Here is a 26,924-nt window from a genome sequence, read left to right as displayed (position 1 = left end):
TTATGAAATTACACATGTTTCTCTTAATTTTGTGACCATGCACAAGATTCCTTCAAAATTAAGAAAGCAAATGATCTAAAGTGTATAAGTGTTATGCATAAAAAAAATAAAAAAACTATGCGTATAAGTGTTAAACGTTATCTTCAGGGAGCTCAATGACAGGGTCAGGTTTATGCTTATGTCAGTGGGTTTGGTGTTTGCAAATCTCAATTTCCAAAGAAAAGCAAAATTTAATCTACTTGTTATTATTAACACACTGCAAATTCAAGAATACATGTGGATTGTGGAAGCAGTTCTAATTCTAAGATAGGGGTTAGAATATTTTCTGATGTTGCATGAGAATTGAATTTTCATGTTTTAACTCAATTAGTGGTGAGCCTCATATTTATTAATAAAAAAAATATAAATCTTTGCATACAAATGGAAACAACATAACATGAGAATTAAATTTTCACGTAACATAAAAAAATGTTTTTCCTTCGAAGATATGGCCAATTTGCCACTGCAACATTTTAGGTCTTTTAGGTTTCCAATCCCTGTTACTGCTTTCCATGCCTTTTGTCTTTCTCACTCTTACATAGGAAAACACTCTGTCTCACCAATCTCAACGAAAAGATTCTGTTTCATGATTTGTTGAAAGAAACTTCGGTTACCTTCTGACAAGGTTATAAAATGTTAATTGTAACAAACCGAAATAAATATGCATGCATTGGTTCCATATACTCATTAATGATGCTATTTTAAAAACAATGATTCCTCTAATAAATTTACTTATTAATCTCTGTGCCTATACTATAGTTTACAACCCGCTAGACAACTCTAGTTACATATCTTCTTCTTCCTAAATTTTATAATTTTGTAAGTTGTTTGACATTAGAATAAATTTTTTATACTAACAAGTCATATATGGCATAATGTCCAACGCAAATATTAGTTTACGGTTTGCACTAATTCTGAGGTTTTGAAATTTGTAGAATTTTTGTTCGTTTTGGATTATTGAATGAAACAGTTGTGCTAAGCTATGATAGTGGTCTGGTTTATATTATTAAAGCCATAAGTATGTCTGTCAGTTTCCTCCGAAAAATTGATAATTGTTTTGCTCGAATAGAGAGGTTAATTTCTAATTAAGGGTTCTTGTTTATGTTGGTCAGTCTTAAGACTAGCTAAAGAGAAGACGTAAAGCATCTTTTATGTTTTCTAATAATGAGAATCCCAACATAAATAGAATAGAATAGAAGTGCATTGGTTTTCAGGTTCAACCTACCTACAAGTCAAGCTAGAAACTTCGTGAGGTATCAAAAGTTAATGTTAGAAGTTGCAAGAGGCACAGTTGGTTTTGAGTTTTAACTTCTATATTGCACGCAGCTTACATATGGAGTTCATATAGCTTAATAGTTTGTTTTTTATATTGGGCCACTTCTAGACCCAAATTTATATAATAGGAATAACCCTTTACGATTATTTTTTAATGTATCGCATGATCTTTTAGAAGTTCGCCATGATTTCACATTCTTGAGCAAAGGGTTATTCTCAGCATATCATTATAATTACATGGCCTATAAGTAAATTCAATCTGGTGCGTGAGAGTATTTTTGTATCACCATCGCTATTTTTACTATCTACTTCCGAAAGTAAAAATATTAAAGTTAATTTTTTTTTTCTATCCATGCCAGTTGACAATTTTTGAGCCGAGAAGAAAAAAACAACTTTAATATTTATATTATGCACTCTCAGAATTGCATAGTGCAAATATAATCGTTGCACCGAACACTCAGTGTGACAGTAATATATTAAATTTTTCCATGCTGACCCTAGTTGCATATTCCATTTACTACCTAGTGTTATTAAATCCGATCCGGATATCGATCCGGTCTGGGTATTGGGTTACTAGTCGGAGCGATTAACCCAGATATATATATATATATATATATATATATATATATATATATATATATGAACATATAAATTTAATTATATTCTCCATATTTAAAATGAGTTAAACAAGGTTACTAAATAAGAGAAAAAATTACTCAATCACAATTTTACAAGTTCATAATTAATAAATAAATTGCACAAATAAATGAAAATACAAGCTATCCCTCTGTCAATTTAGATTGCAACTAAGAATCTCCGTAAGCATACCTCTCAATGACATTGAAATAACATATATCACATTCTCTTAATTTATTATTCGACAAATTACTTCAGTCTTGGAAGCTGAAATTTGAGGTCACTGTAGAAGAGTATATTACTAGCAAATAAAATTACAAATTTTTTTAAAATGAGCTCTACATTTTTTTTCAAACAAGATTAAACAACTTTGGTTTTTGGTTGTTGGTTTTTTTTTATTTTTATGAAAATACATGACCTGGCTGGGTCACCGATTTGATCGATTTTTGTAAGATTTGACTAGGTTTGATACATGATCGGTTTGATACTTGATTCGAATCTATTCAATGACTGATTCGTCGGGTTGATAACACTGCTGCTACCCATTTGGTTCAATAAAATATATGACTTCAAGTGAGACTCATTGTAATTTTTTTTTTGGATAACTCAAAGTAATTCTTTTATTGGTTAGAAATGAATTACGTAAGATTTTGGATTAATATGTGGTGTTTAAATTATTTATTGTGGTCTGGTTTCCTTATACATTGTTGGTGATCTTTGTCGTTCAAAATAGTAGGTGATGTTATTATATTATTAACTTATCATGACATTTATTATTCAAGCACAAAAGGTTTTTTTTTTTCATAAACTTTAATACCTTAAAGTTTTGGGTAAAAATGTAAATCTATCATTCAAGCACAATATATTTTTTCCCTTCCTTTAATTTTATTTTTTTAGTAATTTTTTTTATTTATGGTTAAGAAAAGAAAAGTATTCTTCATCAAAGAGTATAATTTGCCTAATGTAAAATGAGTGAGGATATTCTAATTACTAAAATCTCTTACTACTAGCTTACTACCCATCACATCATCATTGGATCAAAGAGAAAGAATGTTAAAAAGTTGTTGAAGAGAGAGAAAATATTAATCTAATGGTGATTAGATAGGTAGTAAGTTGGTAGTGGAAAATTTTAGTAGTGAGAATATTCCTCCTCATGTAAAATAGGTGCACACATATTTACCGAAAATAAATAAATAAATAAATAGGCGCACACATTAATTATGCAGACATGCATATATCTATACCTGTTTTTGTAACTACATAGAGACTTTTTATTTTATGCTTTTTCTCTTCATGTATAGCACCCAATTCAATGACAAAAGGCAGGACACTTTTTCCCACCAAAGTCATTGACAAATGCAAAAATTGGTTGTATCCAAGTTTTCTTACGAAATTAGACAAAGGGACAGCCCACCAAAACCAGTCATTTCATATCAAAACATCTACTGGTTCTTCCTTTGACAATAAACTTTCAGCCCTTTTGAGGTTTGCTTTTCTTCTAAGTGCGTCTTCCTTTTTCTTCCCAGTGACCAATCTCACTGTATTTTCTTTTTCAATCTTCCCAGTTGCTAGCATAATGTAGTGGAGGGGTCATGCTTTAGGTAAAACTATAAATACATGGTACAAAAATTATTATAATTTTACATTCTTAAACTTGTCTGTATATATATTTAATTGGGGCAGAATCAACTTATAATAAGTCTTACATTAAATCTTAATTATTGATTTTCGTGAATCTATAGGTTGTGATTTATTAGGTTACATTAATTAATTAATTTACTATAAATCATAACCGTTAGATATACAGAAATCAACAGTAAAAATTTAATGTAAGACTTATTATTCTTACACCGATATAGATTGATCATATCCTTATTTTTATTTAATATTATGTTGAAACTTCTTTGTATAACGTCACATATAATTTAATAATTATGCGTATCTCATAAGTTGTTGTTTTTTTATATATCATTATAATTCTTTAAACCAAATGTGACCAATAACTATACAAAATACTGTTGGGTGAAGCCTGAGCTTTCAAAGTGAATCAGTTAAGAGTAGGTAGTAAATTTATTAGCAAACTGTTTCACCTCCCATTGAAGTAGGAGGATGGTGCTAGCTAAGTAGCTATAGTCTAATTAGTAGGTAAAATTTGTTTTGTGTTTTGTATAAACAATTAACCTAAAGAGATAAATTTCCGAGTTAAAACCATTCTTTAATGATGGCACTTGGTCAAATTTTAAGGACACTGTACTTTTTACCTTTTTAAAATCAAATCCAAATAAATGATTTGTGAAATGCATTACATGGGAGTTTGCTCTTTGAATGGCATAGAAAAGAAATCAAGTGCACGAGTGGTTACTGTATTGCATTATGCAACCAACATAGTGCCATTTCTTAATCACCTCTCTGTATTTTGTCACTTTGTTACATTCTAAACGGTGAAGGTCTCACTTTGTTGCTTCTTTTAATGCAATACAAAAAGCCCACCAACACAAAAGCTTCAAAGTTGGTGTACCTTTAAACATGCACGTTATATATTTGAATCATTGTTGATAGCATAATCTGCCATGTATATAACATATCTCAGTTTGCCTTCTTGTTTTCTAATCCTTAAGTTTTATTTTGAAATATATTTTACAAAAGCTATGACCTGTTTTCTTCTTTTAAGGAAATGCAAAAGGCACAACTTTACCAAAGGCTTCGAAAGGGGTGGGTTAGTCTTGTTAGACTAGTCAAGAAAAAAGAGTCTTATAAGCTTCATAAATTGTCAACAGCAGTACAGCACAAATATACCCTCATGTTCACTTTGTACCATTATGGTTGAAAATAACATTTAGCTGACTCATATAAAAAGGGACAATGTGTTTCTGAGTTTGAAATAGATATAACTGAGAGCCAATTTGTTTTAAAACCACCAAACTTGGTTCAGCTTTCCAAAAATTTGTTTCTGTGAGAAGTCTTATTCTATCAGAGTGGAGATTCTGCTGCTTGTACGCATAGCTATGCTTTAAATTAATGTATTTTGGAAGTATCTTCCATTTTGATAATGTCACTCTTATGAAACTTGTCAATATCTGGTCCTAATATCAGTAGCATTTAATGCTGTTTTGGTGCATTCATTGACAGTGTTTTAAGCCAATTCTGACACTAACATGCATGAAATAAAGTGGCGCGATTCTGGTTTCAAGCAATTCAAGTTCATGGTTCCAACAGTTTCAAGTCACAAGCGCTCCAACAGGTTTTTTGTTGACATAGTTCGTTTCCTACTTTGAACATTTTCTGTTCCTTCTTTTTTCCAGTATTCTGAGCTCACTCAGTTGTGGTCTTTCTAAACAAAATAAACTGAAGAAATGAGTTATAATGACATACATCTTCCGTCTTCAGTGCATTAGCTTCTGAAACAAATAACGGTTCTTTAAGCTATCCAGAATTTTTGCTTCAGATTTATGTCATTAAATACAGAGAATCTTGCTTTTTTTTTTTTTTTGATAACAGAGAATCTTGCTTTATTTCACAAGGATCATAGCACGAGATTAACCTAACAGTTAATAGTTTCTTATATATTCGATGTCACGTTGCTGAAAAACATATCAGTATTAAGCAGTTTTAAAAAACAAGGTTCAATTTGCGTATATATTGACATTTTGTTACTGTTTGGCAGTGATCCAATGGGAAGGAGAAACATGGAAGATAACATCAGTGAAGCTTCTTATCAGCCTAAAATAGTATCTCTCTCTCTCTCTCACACGCACAGACTGCCTCTCCTTCTTGCTGCATATTTCTGAGCACCACATATGAGCAGTTTTCTTTCATTTATTTGACCAGATTTTAGTCTTCACTTATAAGAATGACTTTCAGATCATAGAAGTAAATGCTTGTGCATCTGTTGTATGCAGCAGTATAACTAGTAGTTAGTAATTTTTCTTTCTTTTCTATCATAAAAAGGAACTGGGGGAACTAAAGCAAAGCATTGAGTCCAAGAAGAGGCAGTACCATAATATGGATCTTCAAAGTTCTTTGACTCGAGAGGTACAAATCTTGACTGATTATTTAGTTATCACTATACAGGTTAGCTACAAGTAAGCTATGACTACATAGTCTTTTTAGAGACATTTATAATAACAATACTGGCAGCCATGGCAAGGAGGGAGCATTAAAGGAAAAGAATAGGATTGTTCTTGTTATGCATGATTAGATAAGCCTTGAGTCAAAGAATGTAGTATTCATTTTGTTTATATGCATTTGGTTGATAGCTTATATATTTTTTTTGTATCTCTGAAGATTCTACAACTTCAAAAACGATTACAGCAACAATTAGTGATACGGCGTGCATTAGAGAAAGCATGTTATCTTCCGTTTTCACAGGATGGTACAACAGAAAATTTAATACCCAAGGTATCCCCTCAAACATTTACGAGGAAATACAGTTTTACTCTCTAAATTGTTTGAAGTTTGTTGGGTCTTCCTTTGAACTATCAATTATATATAATTCTAAATCTCTTACTTAATTTTAGGCTGCAAAGGAACTGATTAAGGAAATTGGGATATTAGAATTAGAAGTCATGTATTTGGAACAATATCTACTCTCTTTGTATCGGAGAAGATTTGATCAACAAATTTCATCTTTATCAACCAAGGAAAGAAGGTTGGAATTAGCTTCAGATACTAACACAAGAACTTCTGCAGTATCTGGCAATGGTGCTATCTCTGACAAAGAAATTTCAGCACTGCACTCTGGTCATCTCATTCCACCCAGTAATTCAGCTGGCTTTCAGCTCAAGGAATGCAATAACCAGTTGGGACCAGAAACTGTTTTAGAGTCTAGTATTCATCGATGTTACTCTGCACTATCTCAGCGAACAGCTTGCTCAATTGAAGCTTCTCCTGTGGACATCAAGACCAAAGCAGTAGATTCTTACCATTCTCTACCATTATCCATGCTAGAGGTAAGGATAATATAAAACAGAAGAGAAGTGGTTACATCATTATATTTCATATGCAGGCCTCTCTAATATTTGGCTTCCAAATTTTATTTCACCAGCAAGCTCAGTGTGCTAAAGCTAGTTCAACAAGCCTGGCAGATCATCTTGGGAATTGCTGTGTTGATAATGTTCCAGAGACACCAAATTGGCTTTCCGAGGAGATGATTAAGTGCATATCAGCTATATATAGTGAACTTGCAGAGCAACCTTTTCTTGGTCATAAAAATGCTTCATCACCTGTTCCATTCTCATCATCTGGTAATGAGTTATCATCACAGAGCCAGGGTAGTAAGTGGGGATCGCAGTGGAAGAAGCATTCATCCTTCAATTTAAACTCCAGTAACCCTTTCCATGTCAAAGGGTCAAAAGAATTTGGTGGACCTTATTGCTCAATGCTAAGGATTCAGCAATTATGCAGAGATAATCAGAAATTAAAAGAAATAGAGTACATGCTACGGAGATTTAGGTGAGCAATATTACAGTGCTTATTCTATTTCATGATCTTGTTTTATTCAAATTGATTAGTTGCCTTTCTAAATGATCTGTTTGGTGGATGAAGAAACAAAACATTATAGATTTACCACGAAAATTGAAGTTATCATCAATAGTATAATACACCAAGATGCGTGGGAATGACAGAAAAACTTCGTATCTTACTTCATGCAGGTCACTTACTTCTCGGCTGGAAGATGTTAATCCTAGAAAAATGAAGCACGAAGAAAAGCTAGCCTTTTGGATTAATGTGCACAATGCCTTAGCAATGCATGTAAAATTTCTAAATCTCTATTCTGCTTTGTCTTATGCATGGTATTGCAAAAAGTATCCTACCATCTTGTTGTCTGTCCTCCACAGGCCTTATTAGTTTTCGGAATTTCAGCCAACAATGTTAAAAGAATGTCTTCGGTGCTTAAGGTAAAGTTGGTCACTCATAAAACTCCAAGTAACTAACTGGTATGAATTCTTGCTAACATAAGTTGGTGGATATTTCAGGCTGCATATAACATTGGGGGCCATACTATAAGCGTGGACTTGATACAGAACTTCATTCTGGGATGCAGAATGCCTCGTCCAGGACAAGTAAATCTGAATTCCAGAAACTTGTACTAAGACTGTAGATTTCATTTTACATAATAAACAAACTAGTTAATAGAGATCAAATCCTGTTTTTTAACACAGTAATGGACATTACTTTTACTTCCAGTGGCTGCGGCTGTGGTTTCCTTCAAAGACAAAATCAAAGGTTAGAGATGCAAGAAAAGGATATGCTATACATCGTTCAGAACCTTTATTACTATTTGCTCTTTGCTCAGGAAGCCATTCTGATCCTGCGGTAGACTTCTGGTCTTTCTGCATTTATTGTACATTTGTCTATTTAGAAGGATATGTATACACCTTGATTTTTGGTCATATTTCCCTCTTCACTTCGTAACTCAAGTAACATAAAAACCATCTTTAAAGGTGTAGATCACCAAGTTGAAACTTTGTCTATAGTTCTTAATATAACGATTTAAAACGAAAGAAACTTTTCAATTGATTCTTGCATTTATATAGTTACATCCTTCTTAGATTTAACATTATAACAAATATAACTTTGTACTTGACATAAAATGTAACTTCCCACAGCAGCTCATCCCCTCTCTTTGTAAAGAAATCCTCTTATGTGGGAACTTTCTCAGAATCTCAGCTCGGCTTTGTTGTAACTTTCTCAGGTACGTTTATATACATCCAAGAGAGTATCAGAGGAGCTAGAATCTGCAAAAGAAGAATACATGCAGTCCACTGTCACTATAACCAAGGAACAGAAAATAGTTCTCCCGAAGATAGTTGATTCCTTCGCAAAAAATTTAGGTCTAGGAGCATCTGATTTGATGGAGATGGTTGAGCCTTATCTACCTGACTCTCAAAGGAAGAGCATTCCGGAGTTTCAATCAAAGACAAGCTGGAAAGGCATTGAATTAACCCCTCATAACTTCACATTCAATTACCTTCTTTCAAAGGAATTAACTTGGTAATCGCATGCCTTGTTAGGTAGGATACATGAATTTGTGTGGGCAGAATAAGTGTCTGTTTAGCCATATCCATACAAGACATATTTGATGGTAAGCACAGGTGTAACGTGCAAGAAGGAAATGTGTCTGCCTCAGTGTAACTGGTGAATAATAATTATCAGCCTTGTATCTATGAAATATTACACTCAGAATGACTACACTTCAATGTGAGGACAGGGACCAGAGAATGATGCTACATCTGGAAGTTTTGGGGCCCTGGACTACTTTACCCTTGCAGCATAACTCTATCTTAAGGTCCTTGGGTTTGAGTATTTTACTATTGCTAAATTGTTTTTTTTTTTTTTTTTTTTTTTTCACTCTATCTATGTATATTCTTTGCCTCAACATCTGCCATGGCTGATGGATCAATCCTAAACAATGTATTTCTGTACGTCTGCTCAGTAGAAGTCTATGTTCCCACCAGCAATACTAAAAATCACATTCTTGTAGCTTTTTGGTCATACAGCATGAGAAGGTAATAGGAGAATCATTGGAAAAAAATTTCATTTACTCCTAGAATTTCTCAAATTTTAATTATTCCTACAAGTTTTAGTTATCTAGTTAGAACCATGGTTTTTCCTTTTTCTATCTGGGTAGGAATTTATACATTTCAATGTAGATTAAAATTTCAATCACATTACCCGTGACATTACAAACCAATTAAAGCAGTAGATATAGAGTACTGAATTATTAACTAACCATAAACATAAATAACTAATGTCGAAGTTGCCTAAACAAAAAGAAAGACTGAAAATAAAGATTGCGAGAAAATACTATTTCTCTTTTCTGAATTTTATTAACCAAAAACAACCAAATAACAATAGGGTTCTTCAAACCTTAAATAGGCAAACAAAATAAAATGAAAATAAAATCAAACATAATAAAAAAGATAACAAAACTGAATTATGGAATAAACTATTGTAAAGGAGATAACGTACACTCAAACATAATCTAAGAAATAACAAAAAAAGTAAATAACTAACAATTATTGAAAAACTCTAAATTATGGAATAAACTATGGAAAAACCCAAAACTGTTGATGCTCATGGCAACATGACGAGTCTTGCTCAGAAGTCCATTTGGAGTTGACTATCCAAATTTGAGCTCAATCCAAGTCAATCAGCTCGGGTGCATCAATAATAATCCACCAACGGCACAACTGCACAAGGTGTAGGGTGGACTCCTGTATGTCTTGGTTCACATGGGTCCTTTTATCCACCAACTGCTAGCGCTTCCCTACAAGGATCTACTTCTGCCTTGACGTTGTCGGTGGTATCTGAACTTTATACCTACAGAATGTCTTTACAGCAACAGCAGCACAAGAGAAGAATAGCAAACCAGCAGCAGCAACAACAAAGTGAGAGAATCAACAACTAACAACAGCGGGGATCAAGGAGCTGACTTCTCCTAGCTCCTCACATGCTTGAAAACCAAATCCACTAAAAGCAAAAGAATTCAGGACATGTTCCTATGTCGCCACCCACATGCTTGAAATCACCCATAATAGCACCAACACACTTATTATTGACCATGAACTTTCATAATCACTGGGCGTTAATTCTCCTTCATGTTCTATATGTCACCAAATATGATACACTATAACACTTTTTCTGACTTGAATACCTGCCTTCCCAGAACCTATAATCTACAAACCTCCACTTCACAATGAATAAGCTCTGCCATATGGATTTCCATAAAAAAAGTTTGCAAGCCTCCTGAGAGTCAAATTATAAGTCATTTCGCCAACTTAAGGTTCTATGTTGATGTTTACAGCATTTGCCAAGATATTCTGTGATAGAATACAACAATATTGCATATATTAACATGTAGGTTCAATTATTCATTCCTAAAATAAGGGCAATCTACAGAAAAGACGTTGTTCGATCCTCTAGGATCGAACATTGGCTAAAGGAATACATGACAGGTACCTGGAAGTATATCTTCATCGCCTCAGTGTCAAAATTTGGGTAGCAGGATGATGAATTGCACTAGGTTAGCATAAAGGTGAAGGAGTCTCTGCTTCCTCTCTTCCATTTGCTCTTCAATGAAAAATTGAATCTTCCAATCACTTTCATAGTAGTACTAGAACGCCAATTGACTATATATTCAATTCCTTGCTGCAATGGTATCTATAAGCATGCTGCATTGAATGGTGATCTTATGATCTCCATATGGCAAACTAGTTTGTTTTGTATATGTTGCAAAGCATCCACTTTTAGTGGCATTGGCTAGTTGATTATCAAAATATGTCCTCAACAACATCACCCCCAATTTCATAAAGTTGCTTCAGTTCGGGGAAAGATAAATACAGTTCCCCATTCAAGCCTACCAAAGTTGAGTATATTGCATCTGCTTTTGAATGAGATGTGTCCCCAGAAGTAAATACATGATTACCATTTTCCACATATATCCAACTGCAACCAGCAAGCTTCTTAGCCTCCTTCACTCTCATTTTCTTTCTCATTCTTCCCATCTCATCCCATTTCCCCTCGGCAGCGTAGACATTGGCCAATTGCACATACCTAGACCCATTATCTGCCTCAGCTTTTAATAGTTTCTCTTCTGCCTGTTTGACAAGTGCTGTATTGCTGCTTGTCTGACAAGCATTAAGAAATGCTCCCCAGATTGTAGCATCTATCTGTATGGGAATCTTTCTCATAAATTCTACTGCCTTTTCTAGTTGATTAGCCTTTCCATACATATCAACCATACAAGCATAGTGGTATATCTCGGGAAATACATTGTAATCTTCTTCCATAGAAATAAAAAATTGCTCTCCTAGTTCTACTAATCCGCGGTGCCGACAAGCTGATAGAAGTGCAACAAAAGTGACTGCATCTGGCTTGACGCTTTTCTTCAACATTTCCTGAAAAAGCTGAATAGCTTTATTTTCAAAACCATGATGAGCATAACCAGCTATCATGACATTATATAAGACTGCATCTCTATCACTATCTGTGACTAGTTGGAAGATTTTCTCAGCATATGTGATATTCCCACATTTTGAGTACATATCAACAAAAGCACTCAGCAATTTTTCATCCATATTAAGTCTCACTCGCAAGATGTAAGCATGAATCTGCTTCCCCAAACTAAGGGCAGCTTGTATTGCACATGCACCAAGTACACTGATGATAATCATTGCATCAGGAACTAGTGCTTCTGTTGTTCTATACTCTCTGAAAAGTTTGAAGACTGCCTCGCATTGTTGTGATTTGACATAGCCAGAACATAGAGCCGTCCAGACAACAGAGTTTCTTTCCGATAGTGAATCAAAAAGTCTTTGGGCTTCTGTCATGTTGCCTTGAGATGAATAGCCTGCAATTAGTGAAGCAGCTGCAAATGGGCTTTTGATCCCAATTCCATCATAGACTGACTTTGCATACCTAATATTCCCACACTTACAGTAGAAGTCGACAATGCCACTGCTAATAAATTGATTTGAACTGTAACCATTTTTCAACCCCCAAGCATGGACACACTTGCCAAGTTTCAAACATTTTAGACCAGAACAGGCACTCAAAACACTTGCTAATGTGTGTTCATTGCACCCAATACCATTTTCAATCATCTCAACAAACAAGGTAAGTGATTTCTCCATATAGCCATTCTGGGCATATCCCGCAATCAATGTATTCCAAGAAACAGTATCATTTAATTCAGGATTTTTCCAAAATACATTCAAAGCCATGTCCATCTTTTGTTCCCTACAACAAGCTGCGACCATTGCATTCTTTGAAACCAAGTCCACCATCACATCACAATCACTAAACACATTGCACGCTTCACAAAACAAACCACATTTAGAGTACATGTCGATGAGAGAACTCACTGCAAACTTACTTAAATCATTTGCAGTTTTCACCATATATGAATGCATCTGCTTCCCGTAACACACCACACGTAGTTTGGCAGTAAGGTTAAGCATGGTTGTAAGAGTGAACTCATCAATCCCAATTGTATCACGTGCAGATTGCATTCTAGTAAACAAATCAAGTGCTTCAGTTTCATACCCGTCAGCACCAACATAACCAGACAAAATGGAATTATAAGAAACCAAATCTCTATGAGAGGCAGAGTCAAAAATGGTTCGTGCTTGTTTCAAGTTGTGTGCTTTTATGTAAGCCATAATAATGGCATTCCAAGAGAATATATTTGGGTGGGGGATTTCGTCGAACAGTTTTTGGGCATCTTCCAAAAGGGCATGTTTGGAGTAAAGGTGAATGAGTTGATTACAAATGAAAATGCTTGATGCAAAACCAGATTTTATTGCTTCGACATGGTCACGGTATACCAAAGTATCTCTTACTCTCATAGACCTCGTTGCCATTGCAATAAAGTCAATACACTAGTTGCTTTCGAAAATGTAAGTATTGCTTGTTCCTTCTCGAACCCAAAAAAGGCTAACACTAATAAATATTTTTGGACAAACAGAAGCAATTTGATCAAAAACTTCAAAACACTTATGGGATGATGTTCTAGGCTTGTTTTCCGTTTTAATTCATGTTACTTTATGCGTGTTAAAAGAAATTGGAATTGGGTTGCACAAAAACTTGCTCGGTAGGCTTTTTTACAAGTCCAAATTCTGTGTGGATTGAAGAAGCCCAAGTCAAAAAATGAAGGAAAAAAAAAAACCACATAAGTAAAACAACAAATAATGATTATAATGTCTAAAAAGATTGATCTTTTCATAAGTAATATTTTCAAATTTCAACTCTTGTCTCCCATTAAGTGAGATTTATTTAATACTACCCCAAACTCTTGTCATACAGACATACACATAAACATTAGTTTGATTATATTTTAATCACATAACTAAAATTTAATTATAAATAAAATCATATATGAAAATCTAACCCTATTATGTGATAATTCTTTAACGATGGTGATGTATGAAATTCGACTCTTTTAAGTGAGGTGTGTTGATTTGATCACTAAGCAAAAATAAGTTATATATGTAAGTAAATAATAAGGGTTATATTTTTCTCATTTCACGTGAGAGAAGTTAAATTCTTACACACACAAATTAGAGGTGAATTTTTCTTTATTGTTTTTTTTTTCTCATCTTGCCTTTGGGTCTTGTTTGTGATATTGTCTCTATGATATGAGATAATTCTTCTCATGTAGCATGAAAAAATAATTTCTCACAAAATAAAGTTGTTAAAATTAATTTCATTAGCTTTTTAATTAATACTTGCAATTTCATATTTTCTTTTCCTTTAAAATAAATCCCTCTTTATATCAAATAATTCTTTTGTTGAAGTAGAATTATAATAGTTTTATTTTACGCTTGTTTGGTATAAATTCTATGTTAAGAAAAAAGTTATTTTTTCACCAAATATATTTTTGTGAAAAGGTGAAGAGCTTTAACAATATTTAATCTTTTTGTTTGAATTGATTCTTTATACAGTATCAGAATCTTAGCATTATGGGTTCAATCCTCATCGCCCCTCATTTAATTAATAATTAATCAAGTTTTATGGAATTTTTTAACACAGATATATGGGCCTCTGAATTATTCATCCTTAAAGTCCAGTGGGCTCTCGTGTGAGGGGCGTGTTAGAGATATATAAAATCATTAATGTAGTCTCACTCAATAGCTTAAGCTTTTGTGTTGAATTAGTTTTTTACTAATTAAGCCCAGATTTTGAATTAGTCAATAACCAACTCAAAGAGTTGAAGCTTGTGTGAAATATCGAAAATCAACTTGTCTCAAAAAGATAATTATGGTGAGTGTATAAAAAAAATATTATTTTTTTAAGAAAAAATATTAATAAAATTTAATTCTAAATCATTTTAAATTTAAATTAAGTTTGACCAAAAAAAAACATCTTGTATGTATGTACTAAAAAAGAAACACACTCCGTGGCTGACTGGCAGGGGATGGTAGGTTGTTGTAACTCCCACATTTATGGCATTTTTTCTTTGGGATAAATATGAATCATGTTCTAGGTACAAAATTAGTGTCATGCAACTACTAAAAACAAGATAAAATCGTTGAATAATGTGACTCTTCAATTTTTTATTATTATTTAACTTGTCTTTTCTTTGTAGGAAAAAAAAATTTAGTCATGTCAATGATGAATCCAAAGCCCTTTTTCTTTCAAGATAATATTATAGTAGCAAAGGAGCTGGTTCATTCTATGGGGAGAGTAAAAGGAAAGAAAGGTACAATGGCAATCAAACTGGACCTTGAAAAAGCTTATGATAAACTCAGTTGGAGTTTTATCTATAAAGTGCTTATTGAAGTTCAGTTTCCTGATTGGATGATTGGTGTTATAATGGCTTCTATAACTTCTAATCGTTCGAGGGTCTTGATAAATGGTGTGGCTTCGGATTGCATAGTTCCTCAGAGAGGAATTCGTCAAGGGGATCCAATCTCTCCTTATATTTTTGTGTTGTGTGTTGAGAAGCTTTCCCACTTGATCGCTGAAAAAGTGACTATGGGTTCGTGGAAGCCTATTAGAGTCTGCAGAAGAGGGCCGAGTGTATCCCACCTTTTATTTGCAGATGATATCATTCTCTTTGCGGAAGCAGATATGGAGCAAGCTAAGGTGATTATGGATTGTATTAATCTCTTTTGTGAGATGTCGGGGCAAAGTGTTAGTGCAAATAAATCTTTAATTTATTTTTCCCCGAATATTGATACTCAAGTTGCTGCAAGGATTGTCAACAGAATGGGCTTTAAGCGCATTTATAGTATTGGAAGATATTTAGGCTCTATTGTTAAACAATGGAGATATATTAAAGCAGACTATGGAGCTATCAAGGATAGGATACGTTCAAAACTGGATGGTTGGAAAAGCCATTGCCTTTCTTTTGCTGGTCGAGTTACTTTGGTGAAATCGGTCATTGCTGCAATCCCTTCTTTCCATATGCAGAATGGTCTTTTACCAGTAACGTTTTGTGATGAAATTGAGCAGATACAAAGGGCTTTCATTTGGGGAGATCAGGATAGCAGAAGGCGGGCTCATTTAGTAGCTTGGGATCAAATGTATAAACCCAAAGATAGAGGTGGTTTGGGAATAATTAATCTTCGACTCCAAAATGAAGCTTATATTCATAAACTGGCGTGGAAGGTGTTAACTAAGAAAGATGATTTATGGGTTAAGATTTTAGTAGCCAAGTATGGTAGAGGTCAAGACTTAAGGAGAGGTATAAAGGCAAAATCATATGACTCTAAACTTTGGGTGATCTTGCTAAATGTTGGAGTAATTTCCTTGCTGGTCTTAGATGGGAAATAGCAGATGGTTCTGAAGTAAAGCTTTGGACTGATAACTGGTTGGGATGGGAGGAAAATTTGCAGCAGTTGTGGAGCAATCAGGTGCCGTGGGAGGAGAGTCAGAAATCAATTGCAGATTACATGGCGGATGATGGTTTCCGTCTTGAAGTTGTTCATCAATTTCTGGAGTCAGATTTGGCTGATGCAGTAACAAATCATCTCAGGCTTATTCCAAGGAATGGGGAGGATAGATTAGTTTGGATCAATAATCATCACTCAACTTCTTTGGTTAAGGTCGCTTACTGTAATCTTATGAACTTCCCAGCAGATGTTCACACTAGCTTATGGAAAAAAGTTTGGTCGTGGAATGGACCTGAACGAGTGAAAGTGTTTATGTGGATGACTTTGCTTGCTAAACTTTCAGTGCGCAGCAGAACCAGTAAGTGGAGCGGAGGTTCAAATGTCTGTCCAAGTTGTCCAAATCATGAGGAAACTATCATTCATGTTCTTCGTGATTGTAGACATGCTAGGAAAATTTGGCAATCTTGGTTTACAGGTACGATACCCAATTCCTTTATGAATTCGAATTTGCAGGATTGGTTGACTTTAAATATCGATAACATGTGATCCTCCAATAAAGTGAAGGACTGGAGGGATATTTTCTTTACTACTTGTTGGTTTTTGTGGAAGTGGAGAAATTTGGAGATCCATGAAGATCATTTCTGTCATGATGAGCAATCGCAGGCTTCAATTTGGATGTTTGTCCAACAGATTCTGCAAGCCCGAATTTATCAGCGCCGTGGTGATTCCAACGATAGCGTTTGGACAGCCCCCAAGCAAGGGTGAGTTAAGTTGAATTGTGATGGAGCTTCTTCTAGTGGCATGAAAAAAGCTAGTTGTGGTGGTATATTAAGAGATCACAATGGATCCTTTTTGGGAAGCTTCTATTGTAATTTAGGTTCCTGCATTCCTCTTGATGCAGAATTATGAGGATTACTGAAAGGTTTGGAACTGCTTTGGGGAACAGGATTAAAAAGAATAGAGCTAGAATGTGATTCTAGCCAAGCCATCTAGATGTTAAAGGAGCAGCATGAAGATCCTAGGGACTCTCAAGTCACTAGCAGATTGAGATTATGGTTAAAAGCAGATTGGACTATTCATCTTGTTCATACCAAGAGAGAAAACAACAAATGTGCTCATTGGTTAGCTAAAGCTGGGCAGACTAATAATCTCCATTTCAAGATTTTTAAAGATCATCCTCCTCAGTTGATGGAACTTATAGTTACTGATGCTAGAAATATGTCTAGCTTGTTAGTTTCTGATTTGTAATTTATTTTTGTTTCGGGGGCTTAGCCTCTTTATTTAAAAAAAAAAAAAGCCCTTTTTCTTTCTATCCAAAATGAAAATGGCATTTAAGAAAGGAAGAAGTATTTCTGTTTTTCTGGCGCGTTCACTTTAACTCTCTCTTCTTATTTAATATAAGTCTGTTATTATATTATGTTAGCTTTAACTCTCTCTTCTTATTATAATAAAAATCACTCATTTTTATGAGAGAATGATAGAAAATAACTTTTCATGGCAAAAAACAAAAATATTAAACCCTTAAAATATATATATATATATATTTTGTGTTCATATTTTTTTTTATCGATTTGGGAAGTTTGACAAAAAGAAAAAGTAAGGGAGAGGGTAGAATTTGTTTCCATATGTGAGCACCAGAATCACCGAATCAGAATCCCCACCACTGAGACAGCGATATGACAAGAATTTGGCGGTTTTGTATCTGAAACTTTTCCATCTGAATTTCACAAAATTATTATTAATAATATCGAAATTGAAACAACAAAGTCCCTCCTTTGATTTTAGGGTAGCATTGAACACAAGAAACAAACAAAGACAGAGAGAGAGAGAGAAATGGAAGAGGAAGGAATAGGGTTGGTGTTGGCGAGAGCCACAGAACTTAGGTTAAAGATCAGCAATTGCGTCCACAGTGCCAGCGCCACATCTCCCAATGGTCCCTCTCCGCACGCCGACGACGACGACGACGATGCCACCGAAAGGCTTCTCAACATTTGCGATGCCCTCGAAGCCTTGGAGACTCAGCTTTCTTCATTGCAGGTACCCTTCAAATCAAAATTACTTTTTTTTTTCAAAAAAGAAAAAAATTAGGGGTTCTAATTTGGGATATTTTAGGTTCGTTGAATAGGAATATGGGTCATCTGTCTTTAATTTTTTTTTTTTTGCTTTTAAGATAAGATTTTACGGTTAGTTATCTGATGCTTCAATCAGTTAAGTTTGAGATTTGGCTCGTTGTTTTGGTGTTTCTCTTAGTAAACCCACAAATAATCTCATTGCTACATCTGATTGTAGCAATGGAGACCTTGACCTTTCTAAGTTGCAAAAATTCTAGTTGCTTACTTTCTTCACAATGTAAATATGTCTGTTATTATGATGCTTGCTTCAGTTCATTCTTGTCAGCAAATACTGATATGCCTTATGTAGCATTGAAGCTAGCTCTAGACATGTTCAAGCTCAATAATGCTGTGGTTAGCTGCCATCATAGGAATCTGCAGTGTGTTTGCAGCCTAGAATATTTTAGATTGCATAAGATGATTGATTAGATTATTGTGGAATTTTGGTGTATATGTTCTTGCTTTCGTACAAATACTGTTTTATTCATATTTGCATAAATGAATGGTTTTCTCGTTCTTGACCTTGCAAACCAACATTGTGAAATGAGACTTAACTTATTGGAGTCGGTGGCCAATATACCTTCATTCTTTCACACTGCTACTTTGTGCCACTACAAGAATATGATTTTCCGTAGTTGTTTATCAGTACAAGGTTGAAGGGCCGGCTTGGCTCAGCGGTAAGCTTGCTTGCCGTGGTGTGTCAGGTCGCGGGTTCGAATCAGCCTCTCTGCAAAAAGCAGGGGAAAGACTGCCTAGAGTATTCCCTTCCCCAGACACTCACGAAGTGGGTATTTGAACTGGGTCGGCCCTTTTTGTTTATCAGTACAAGGTTATGATCATTGGACTTGTTATAGTACTTGTGAGATGATTTTTAAAATTCTCCTGATTTATTTTTATTCTTTTCTATGGGAAAATAATCAAAATATGATTGAGATGATAGCTTGGGAATCTTAAAGTGTTGTGTACAATTTACAGGTTCTGCAACAACAACAGCGGTATGAAAGAGAAATTGCCTTGGCTGAGATTGAAAACAGTCGCAAAATGTTAATTGATAAGCTCAAGGAGTACAAAGGTAAGGAATTGGAAGTGATACATGAAGCTTCCACTTTTGCTAGTGAAACAGTGGAGCCCAACAATGATCTACTGCTTCCTCCATATCCAAGCCGCCCTCCATACTCCATGTCTCTGGACAAGGAATATTTGTCTCAGATCCCTTCTGTGAGTAAGTCCGGTCGTAATGGGTTAATCACACTTGATCCAATGATTGAGGCAAAAAAGAGTCAAAATGAAAACGAGCAAAATCATGTTGAACATGAAGCTAAAAATTCGAGAAAAGGATTGGGATTTTTCATAACATCTGCAGCCAAAACAATGCTCACGGTTGTTGGTGTGGTATCAATATTAAGTTTGTCTGGATTTGGGCCTAATTTGGGGAAGCTAAGCACTCGTTTCAATCTACAAGGCCGGCGTCACAGACTAGAAACTGAGAACAAGAGATATACCTCCGAAAATGAGAGCGAGGGACCAATTTCTCAGTGTCCACCCGGGAGAATTCTGGTGCTGGAAAATGGGGAAGCCCGATGTCTTGTGAAAGAGAGAGTTGAAATTCCATTTTCAGCTGTTGCTGCAACACCTGATATAAACTATGGATGTGGTTAAGAATAACATTCGCTCTCCGTATTGTATATCGTTTCACTCCTTTTTCTTTTTCATTTTCCTTTTTGGTTTTACTTTTTGTCGATATGCTATTCAAACAGTTATATGTAGTGGCTGTTTGTCTTGATTTTTGGCAGTTGAGTGATTGTCATGATTTTGGTAGTTGATATATGGTAAGTGATGCAGTTGATCATTTGTTTTGAAAATGATAGAAATTTAGATCTGAGCTAACTTTAACTACTTTGTTTGCTGAAGAAGGTTGTGCTGTCGATAACCGATTACTTGTCTGGACGTTACTACCCTCTTTGTTGAAGTGCATGGGGTTTTGCTATCAGTAGCACTGTTTTTGAAAGTTATGGTAAGGCATTCTGGCCTTGCCTCTTTTTGTGGTGCCGTACTCCCAATCCAGAGAATTAGTGTTCAAAATGGAAACATTGAAGAGAAAGTAAGGATTGTAAGAGCAGATTGAGTCAACGTTTTGTTGGTTCGTAATTTCTTACGAGTATCAATTAGGAATTCGATGTGGATTCTAGCAATCATGGGTTAATTTGTTGTAAGATGCCAATGAGGAAGGAACGTCAAGGGGCATGGATTTCAAAGGCGACAAACGTGGTATCAATTATATGTTGGAAGTGAAAGATTTACGCCAAACTTCTAACTCGACATATAAATCTTATAGCTATAAATGAGAACACATATACTATAAAGATTTTCGATGATGAAGATGTTAGTACTTCTGAGTTTTGAGTCACATTCTGCTGTTATAATACTCGAACTGTATGTTAAGGCAGAAGTTGTAAACAATTCTTACTTGAGACTCATGATGACGAATCCGTTGCCCCAGTTTTTAATTGATTGTTAGAGAAGTTTATTATACAACCATTAGTGTCACCTTTACTTAACCAACTAATCGAATAATTAATGAACTGATAGATAATATAAATTTTTTTTGTGACAAAGTGATTTTCGTTGTAAATTTTTTTAGCATAGATGAACTTGTGCATTATTCATTATATACAATTCAAGCCCGATAAATTATTCTGTGATATGCTAGAGAAATTTAATATAAAAATAGCAATGTGACCCTTATTTAACAGTTTAATATCAATATACTATCAAATAATGATGAAGATTGAAATTGGGACTTAACAGTGGTGTGCATTGAAAACGAAGACGATGAAATTCTTGATGGTAATTCATCCAACACTGAAGTTGACGCTGACTTTGATGCTAATTTTAATTTTCCTATATTAGCTTCCCGCTATGCCCATAACCGGACTCTAATTTGCATGAAAACCAACCTGGATAGCATTATCCTGTAATGTGTTAGTGCACTATGAGTTTCTCGTTTCATCCATTCCACTATAGCCCAAATATCAAGTCACATTAAGTAAGGAAAAAAATGTCAATTGTGCAACTCTTAATTTTGGGATAATTATTTTCCGAAAAACAGAATAATTTGGGAGTGGATTAGTATCTATAAAACACTTAAAAAATGATTTTATCATTTTTATTCTTTTCTAAAGTTTTGTACCCCCCCCCCCCCCCCAAAAAAAAAAGTTGCTTCCAAGTATATTATTTTGATTTTTTTTAACTTTAAAAAAAAAAATCTATCCAAACGGACAATGATTTGAAATACAACAAATTACAATGGATTCCAAGTCCCAATAAAGCAGCAGATGTGATTGTGATTTGTTTGGGAAAAAAAAAGAAAACAACATATTTGGAATGATTTGAGATTAAAGATTTGGGATATATTTTGAATTATTTATTTATAATATTTTATTTATTTTTAGATTTTAATTACTGTTATTTTATTGTAGAAAGTTTTATTACTTTTAGAATTTTAGATTTTTGAATTTTGAATCAATTTGGAATTAGTCTATAAAAGGGTGCTTATGACCTTATTCTAAGAGTTGAATATTTTGTTATTTTGATAATTATAATTGAGAACCAGAGAATTACTCTTTTGTAAAAATCCCAACTTTCTGTTTAACCACTTTTTTATGCACTTTATTTTTTTTTTTAACTTTTTAAAGAAAAATATATATCCAAACGGACTAAAAGGGATATAGATACATTATGACTAGATCTAATGTGTAAGCCAATTACCAAATTTAGTAATTGATGATTATACAATTTCGGAAATTTAAATGAAAAAACTATTTTAAACTAAAAATCTATTGTAAAAAGAAAATCATATAAATAAAATCGTATTCTATATATATAAAAAATAAAATAGAATAATATACATTCGGTTAATATAAAAAATATTATTAAAAATGAACAAATATTATATTAGAAATACTCTATATTATATAAAAAAGATAAATATATTATATTAGTTAAATATGCTGATGGGTAAAATAAAACGTGGGAGAGGAGATACTAATATTAATTAAATTGGGGAGGTTGGAGCTTATCAGAAAAAAAAATAAAAAATGGGAAGGTTGGAGGGCGTATTGGATTATAAATTGAGATGGGGAAAAGTGGATCGGTCTAGCTGGTTGTGATCTTTATGTCGTCTAGTGTCTTTGGATATGGCCTGCACCATGAATGTGGCAATTGTATTAATCTATTTTCATATAATAAAATATAATTCTTAGTCCTGTCTTTGTCTTTAGATACGTCATTTCAATTATTAAAAAATATATATTTTTTTTTATGTTTTTTAAAAAAGTTTCGATAAATACTTTTAATTGTTTTTTATGTTAAAACTTTCCTTTTCTCTCCAAATCATAACTTCCTATATTCTCAAATTAATTACTGTTAAAAATCTATTTTTACAATAATTTTTTTTTGAGTAACTCAATAATTTTGTAAAATTGCCTTATTCTAGTTAGAAAGCCGAAGGTCCTGCTACCTCCATCACCAGTAAACATCGCAAGGACTGTCTTGCACAACTAGTTAAATATTATAACTCATTAATCATGTGATGTATGTAACTGCAGCACATTCGAATAAAAAGAAAAAATACAACTTTTCTATTAACTTATGGGGTCGTATAGTTGTCAATCGAGTAGTGTCTAAGGAAGAAATTATTTGGGTTAAAAAGTTTAAATAACTTGAGGTGAGTGACAAAAATCTTTATCTCTGTGTCACAAAGGGATTAGCCTTATCCAAAGAAGTGAGACACTCCCATTGTAAACCAAAAAACAAAATCCATATTAAAATAAAGTTCATCCGAATGCAACTTTAAAACGTTCTCCCGAACTTACGGTTGATTTGTTCATGGCTTACGCAAGGAATGGTCAACTAATTGTTGAAGTTCAAACATGATGACTGTGATGGCAGACCGAAGCCATTTTCTTCTAGCCTCAAGCTACACATAGTTTTTGGGCACCAGCCACTGTATCTTATTAAAAAAAATATTTGTTCTTTTAAATGATATAATTTGTGTCATTTCACTATCACAAATAGGTGAGACTTACGTTTTTATTTTGTTTGTACACTCTCTTCTCCTACGATCTATTTTTTCTCTTATTTAAAATGACACAACCTTACATTCTTTAAAATAATATACACTTTTTTCATGTTATTAATCCTACCATATTTCCTGTGTCTGCATATATAACTAAAGCTGGAATTTAAATAAATAGAGTGAGATAAAATAGAAAGAGATAGAATGTAACAAAATTATCAATTTAATTTTTTTTTTATGGGATAAAGTTGTTGGGCAAGTGGCTTCTTACACAGGACGCTTACAAAACACCTAGAGGGGGTGAATAGGTGTTCTAAACTTTTTCAAAAACTTTTTGAATACAGTAAACAATTACACAATTTTTCTTCAGTCCCTATATGCCCAAAATAATTTTTCACAATGCTATGAACAATGTAGTAATAGAATGCGTATCTTAGCAATTTATAGAGTATAAACGCAACAATGTAATTTTCTTAAACAAAACAGAAAAATATTAATTTCCAAATACAAAAAAAAAAACAGTTCAAGTGCTACAACAATTATATCAGAACCTATAAGGTGCTTCAACACTTTCAAACCAGAATGAGTGTAACTGTCAGTCTCTAAATAAAATATTCAGAAATTAAATCAGAGAGACAAGGGACACACGATATATCCTGGTTCACACCCACTAAGCCTAAGTAGGGTGCTACGTCCAGACTGAAGTCGTTGCAGATATTTTATTAATCACAAGTGTACCTGTTTTACAAACACGCGTCACACATGCAATTAAACAAGATATCAAAAATCTTCCTAGTGCCCACACTGCTCCAAGCTCTGAGGATATTCTCAAGCCGAACCTACGGAGTTCACCAACTCCTCTCACACGAGACCTCCACTCTCCCTAGTGGATTCTTGAGGCTCCAGGCCTTGAGACACACTCTCAAGCCAAGCACAAGGTTGCCAACCCACATGGTTGCACCCACACACCTAGGACAGATTTACAACACACAACTACTCCACTTTAACAACCAATACATAATTTTTTCAGAACTGTAAAAAGTGAAATAACCCAAAAATACAGTGTCCTATCACACCAAATATATCACGGTAATATCAAACTAAGCTCCACAAATTTATGCCATATGCAGAAAATTAAACCAATGACATATGTATCAAAATCTCTAAAATTAATGCACCAAGGAGCTTGGATATTACACAATTAATTTTCTAAACAATGGGTATCAAGAAATATGATTTAAACAAAAAATATCACAATGTGAATAGAAAAATCAGATTCAGAATTTTAATAATAAATCCCTAAATCAATGAACAACTCAAGAGATTTAATATTCAGATTATACCACTCAAAATCTTTAAAGCATATGAATAATAAATCTGGAAATTTCAGATTAAATGCTTCAAGTCAAAGATTCATAAAAGATTTGAGTTGGTCATAAAATACCACAATGAAGCCCCAAATCAACCACAAGATTGCAACCCTTGCTCTTGGGCTTTCAAGATCTTTGCCTTACACACTCTCGATATTTCACAAAATATTAAGCGCTTTACTCCTTGAAATCTTTCTTCACAGTGACAATAGAAGAAATTTTGAGAACATGATTATATGCCTTTCTTCGTGTGTGCAGTAACAGAGTCAAAAAATTTCGGACGAAGACGGATAAAGACAAACACCAAGAAAATTGGAAAAGTGATGCTTTCTTTTTCTTTTGAGTAAACACCATTTTTGGTCCCTGACAATATCTACGAAATCCTTTTTAGTCCCTAACAATAAAAAAGGACTAAATTGGTCCCTAAAATTATGAAAAAAGGGCCACGTTAGTCCTTCTGTCAACTCCTCCGTCACGGTCAAACTAACGATGCCCATGTGGCACGTTAGTCTGCTGACGGGGACTGGACGGTTGACACGTTGGAACTACAAACGACGACGTTTGCAAGCAAATGGGTACATAGCTTTCCAATTTTCTTCACGACGTTGTTTTATGTTTGAGAAAACAAGAGGCACCAACACTGGAAGTTATCGTGGAGAGTCGTTCTTATTTCACTAAGTTTTTGCATATAATTGGAACACCATTGTTGACCTCCACTGGAAGCTTCGTTGAACGGTGAGGGTTGTCGAAGACGGTGGTTGCAGGTAAGATAATCGAGCGTGGACATTGAAGGTTGTCGAAAGTCTTGTTCTTTAGTGGTTAAGGGAAGTGCGAGTGTGGCAGTTTTCTTACATGCATTAAGGTAAGTGTTTTTTTAGAAATTCTTCAATATTTGTGGTCCCCCCTCACTACATGTTGTCTATTCTTTGTTGGATGATGGTCCCTTATGTGCGCTCCATTGTGTGTTATTATGTTAGGGTTTACAAAAAAAAGCCCCATTTATGTATGTGGTCCCGGTTTGTATAGTTTATTGCCATTTTTTAGTGCTTTGTGGTCCCCAATTTTTTAGTGCATGCATAATTTGTAAAGGTGAAATTTTTTTGCAAGTTACTGGCTTGTATGGTTACACGGCAGTGTTGAGTCTGATGTATAGGGTTATTGGCATTTTTAAATTGCTTTGTGGACCTGATGTTAGCATTAATTTATTGTAAATGTGAATTTTTTTGTTGCAATTTACAGCCTGTGTGTTAACATTCCCGTGTTGATTTATATATGCAAATGGCTAGAATTGTTGTTAAAATATGATTGGTTTGTGGAAGTTGTGAAGTAACTGTCATGGTGTATGTTTTTTTTTCCAGATGGATGAATATATAGTGATAAGGTATCATCATGGGGGTGTGTTAATCAGAGATGATAAAGGGGTCCTAACTTATGCAAATGGCAAAGTGGATGACTTACCTGAGATGGATGCTGACTTTGTCAACCTGCGTGACCTTGATACTTTGTTCAAGGGTTATGGGTATGAGAAATGTGATCAGATGTTGCGGCTCATGCCAAACGCAATGGATTTAGACAGTGGTTTAAGGCCTCTGAGTACGGACTCTGATATTGTGGAGATGGTAAAGGCTGCATTAAATAATGGGAATATCATAGAAATATATTTTGATCATTGCATTTCCATCCCTGATATTATTGCACCTGCACCCGTGGAAGGCAATGATGAGGATGATAGTGGAGGTGGTATTGAGAATGATAGTGGAGATGGTGATAAGGATGATAGTGGAGATGGTGATGGGTTTTCTACTGACTCAGATGATAATGTGGAGGATGGGCCATATAAACCTCCTCCACCTATGTATGATACAGAAACAGAGAGTGAAGAGGAGTGTAAGGGGAAGGGTAAAACTGCTGGACAAAAAAAGTAAAACAAGAAGAAAAAAAAGAGGCTGAAGATGTGGCAGGGGAAGATACAATGGAAAAGGAGGAGAAGTCAATGTCTTTCGAGGAGGGTGGGTATGGGTATAACTCTAAAGAGTTGAACACGCCTCCTTCAAGTGGTGCTGAGGAGGATGAAAAGGTT

At 34.3% G+C, this 26,924-nt stretch overlaps 3 protein-coding genes across 4 annotated transcripts; 2 read left to right on the top strand and 1 right to left on the bottom strand.

Moving 5' to 3' along the window:
* Positions 1–5,060: 5,060 nt before the first annotated feature.
* LOC133302936 (uncharacterized) lies at positions 5,061–8,947 on the top strand. The gene is made up of 11 exons (XM_061502791.1): positions 5,061–5,191; positions 5,615–5,678; positions 5,899–6,021; positions 6,235–6,348; positions 6,468–6,899; positions 6,995–7,401; positions 7,602–7,701; positions 7,788–7,847; positions 7,926–8,012; positions 8,137–8,265; positions 8,645–8,947. The coding sequence occupies exons 1-11, from the start codon at positions 5,106–5,108 to the stop codon at positions 8,945–8,947; spliced, it is 1,905 nt and encodes a 634-aa protein (XP_061358775.1). The 5' UTR covers positions 5,061–5,105.
* Positions 8,948–11,215: 2,268 nt separating this feature from the next.
* LOC133303727 (putative pentatricopeptide repeat-containing protein At3g18840) lies at positions 11,216–13,298 on the bottom strand. The gene has a single exon (XM_061503724.1). The coding sequence runs from the start codon at positions 13,296–13,298 to the stop codon at positions 11,223–11,225; it is 2,076 nt and encodes a 691-aa protein (XP_061359708.1). The 3' UTR covers positions 11,216–11,222.
* A 4,660-nt stretch (positions 13,299–17,958) lies between these two features.
* On the top strand, positions 17,959–20,743 carry LOC133303371 (plastid division protein PDV2). Of its 2 annotated transcripts, XR_009750468.1 has the most exons (3): positions 17,959–18,323; positions 19,373–20,226; positions 20,312–20,743. XR_009750468.1 is itself a non-coding variant. In XM_061503313.1 (2 exons), the coding sequence occupies exons 1-2, from the start codon at positions 18,120–18,122 to the stop codon at positions 20,054–20,056; spliced, it is 888 nt and encodes a 295-aa protein (XP_061359297.1). In that variant the 5' UTR covers positions 17,959–18,119; the 3' UTR covers positions 20,057–20,743. The 2 variants fall into 2 exon arrangements, 1 of the variants encoding a protein (XP_061359297.1); XM_061503313.1 differs by having other exon boundaries at positions 19,373–20,743.
* The last annotated feature ends 6,181 nt before the right edge of the window (positions 20,744–26,924 follow it).

Source organism: Gastrolobium bilobum, unplaced genomic scaffold (genome assembly GCF_033153095.1).
Source record: "Gastrolobium bilobum isolate Gb01-03AN ecotype WA unplaced genomic scaffold, APGP_CSIRO_Gbil_v1 utg8016, whole genome shotgun sequence".
NCBI classification, from domain to species: domain Eukaryota; kingdom Viridiplantae; phylum Streptophyta; class Magnoliopsida; order Fabales; family Fabaceae; genus Gastrolobium; species Gastrolobium bilobum.
Note: the sequence above shows the minus strand (reverse complement) of the source record. Positions and strands in the feature narration are given on the sequence as shown.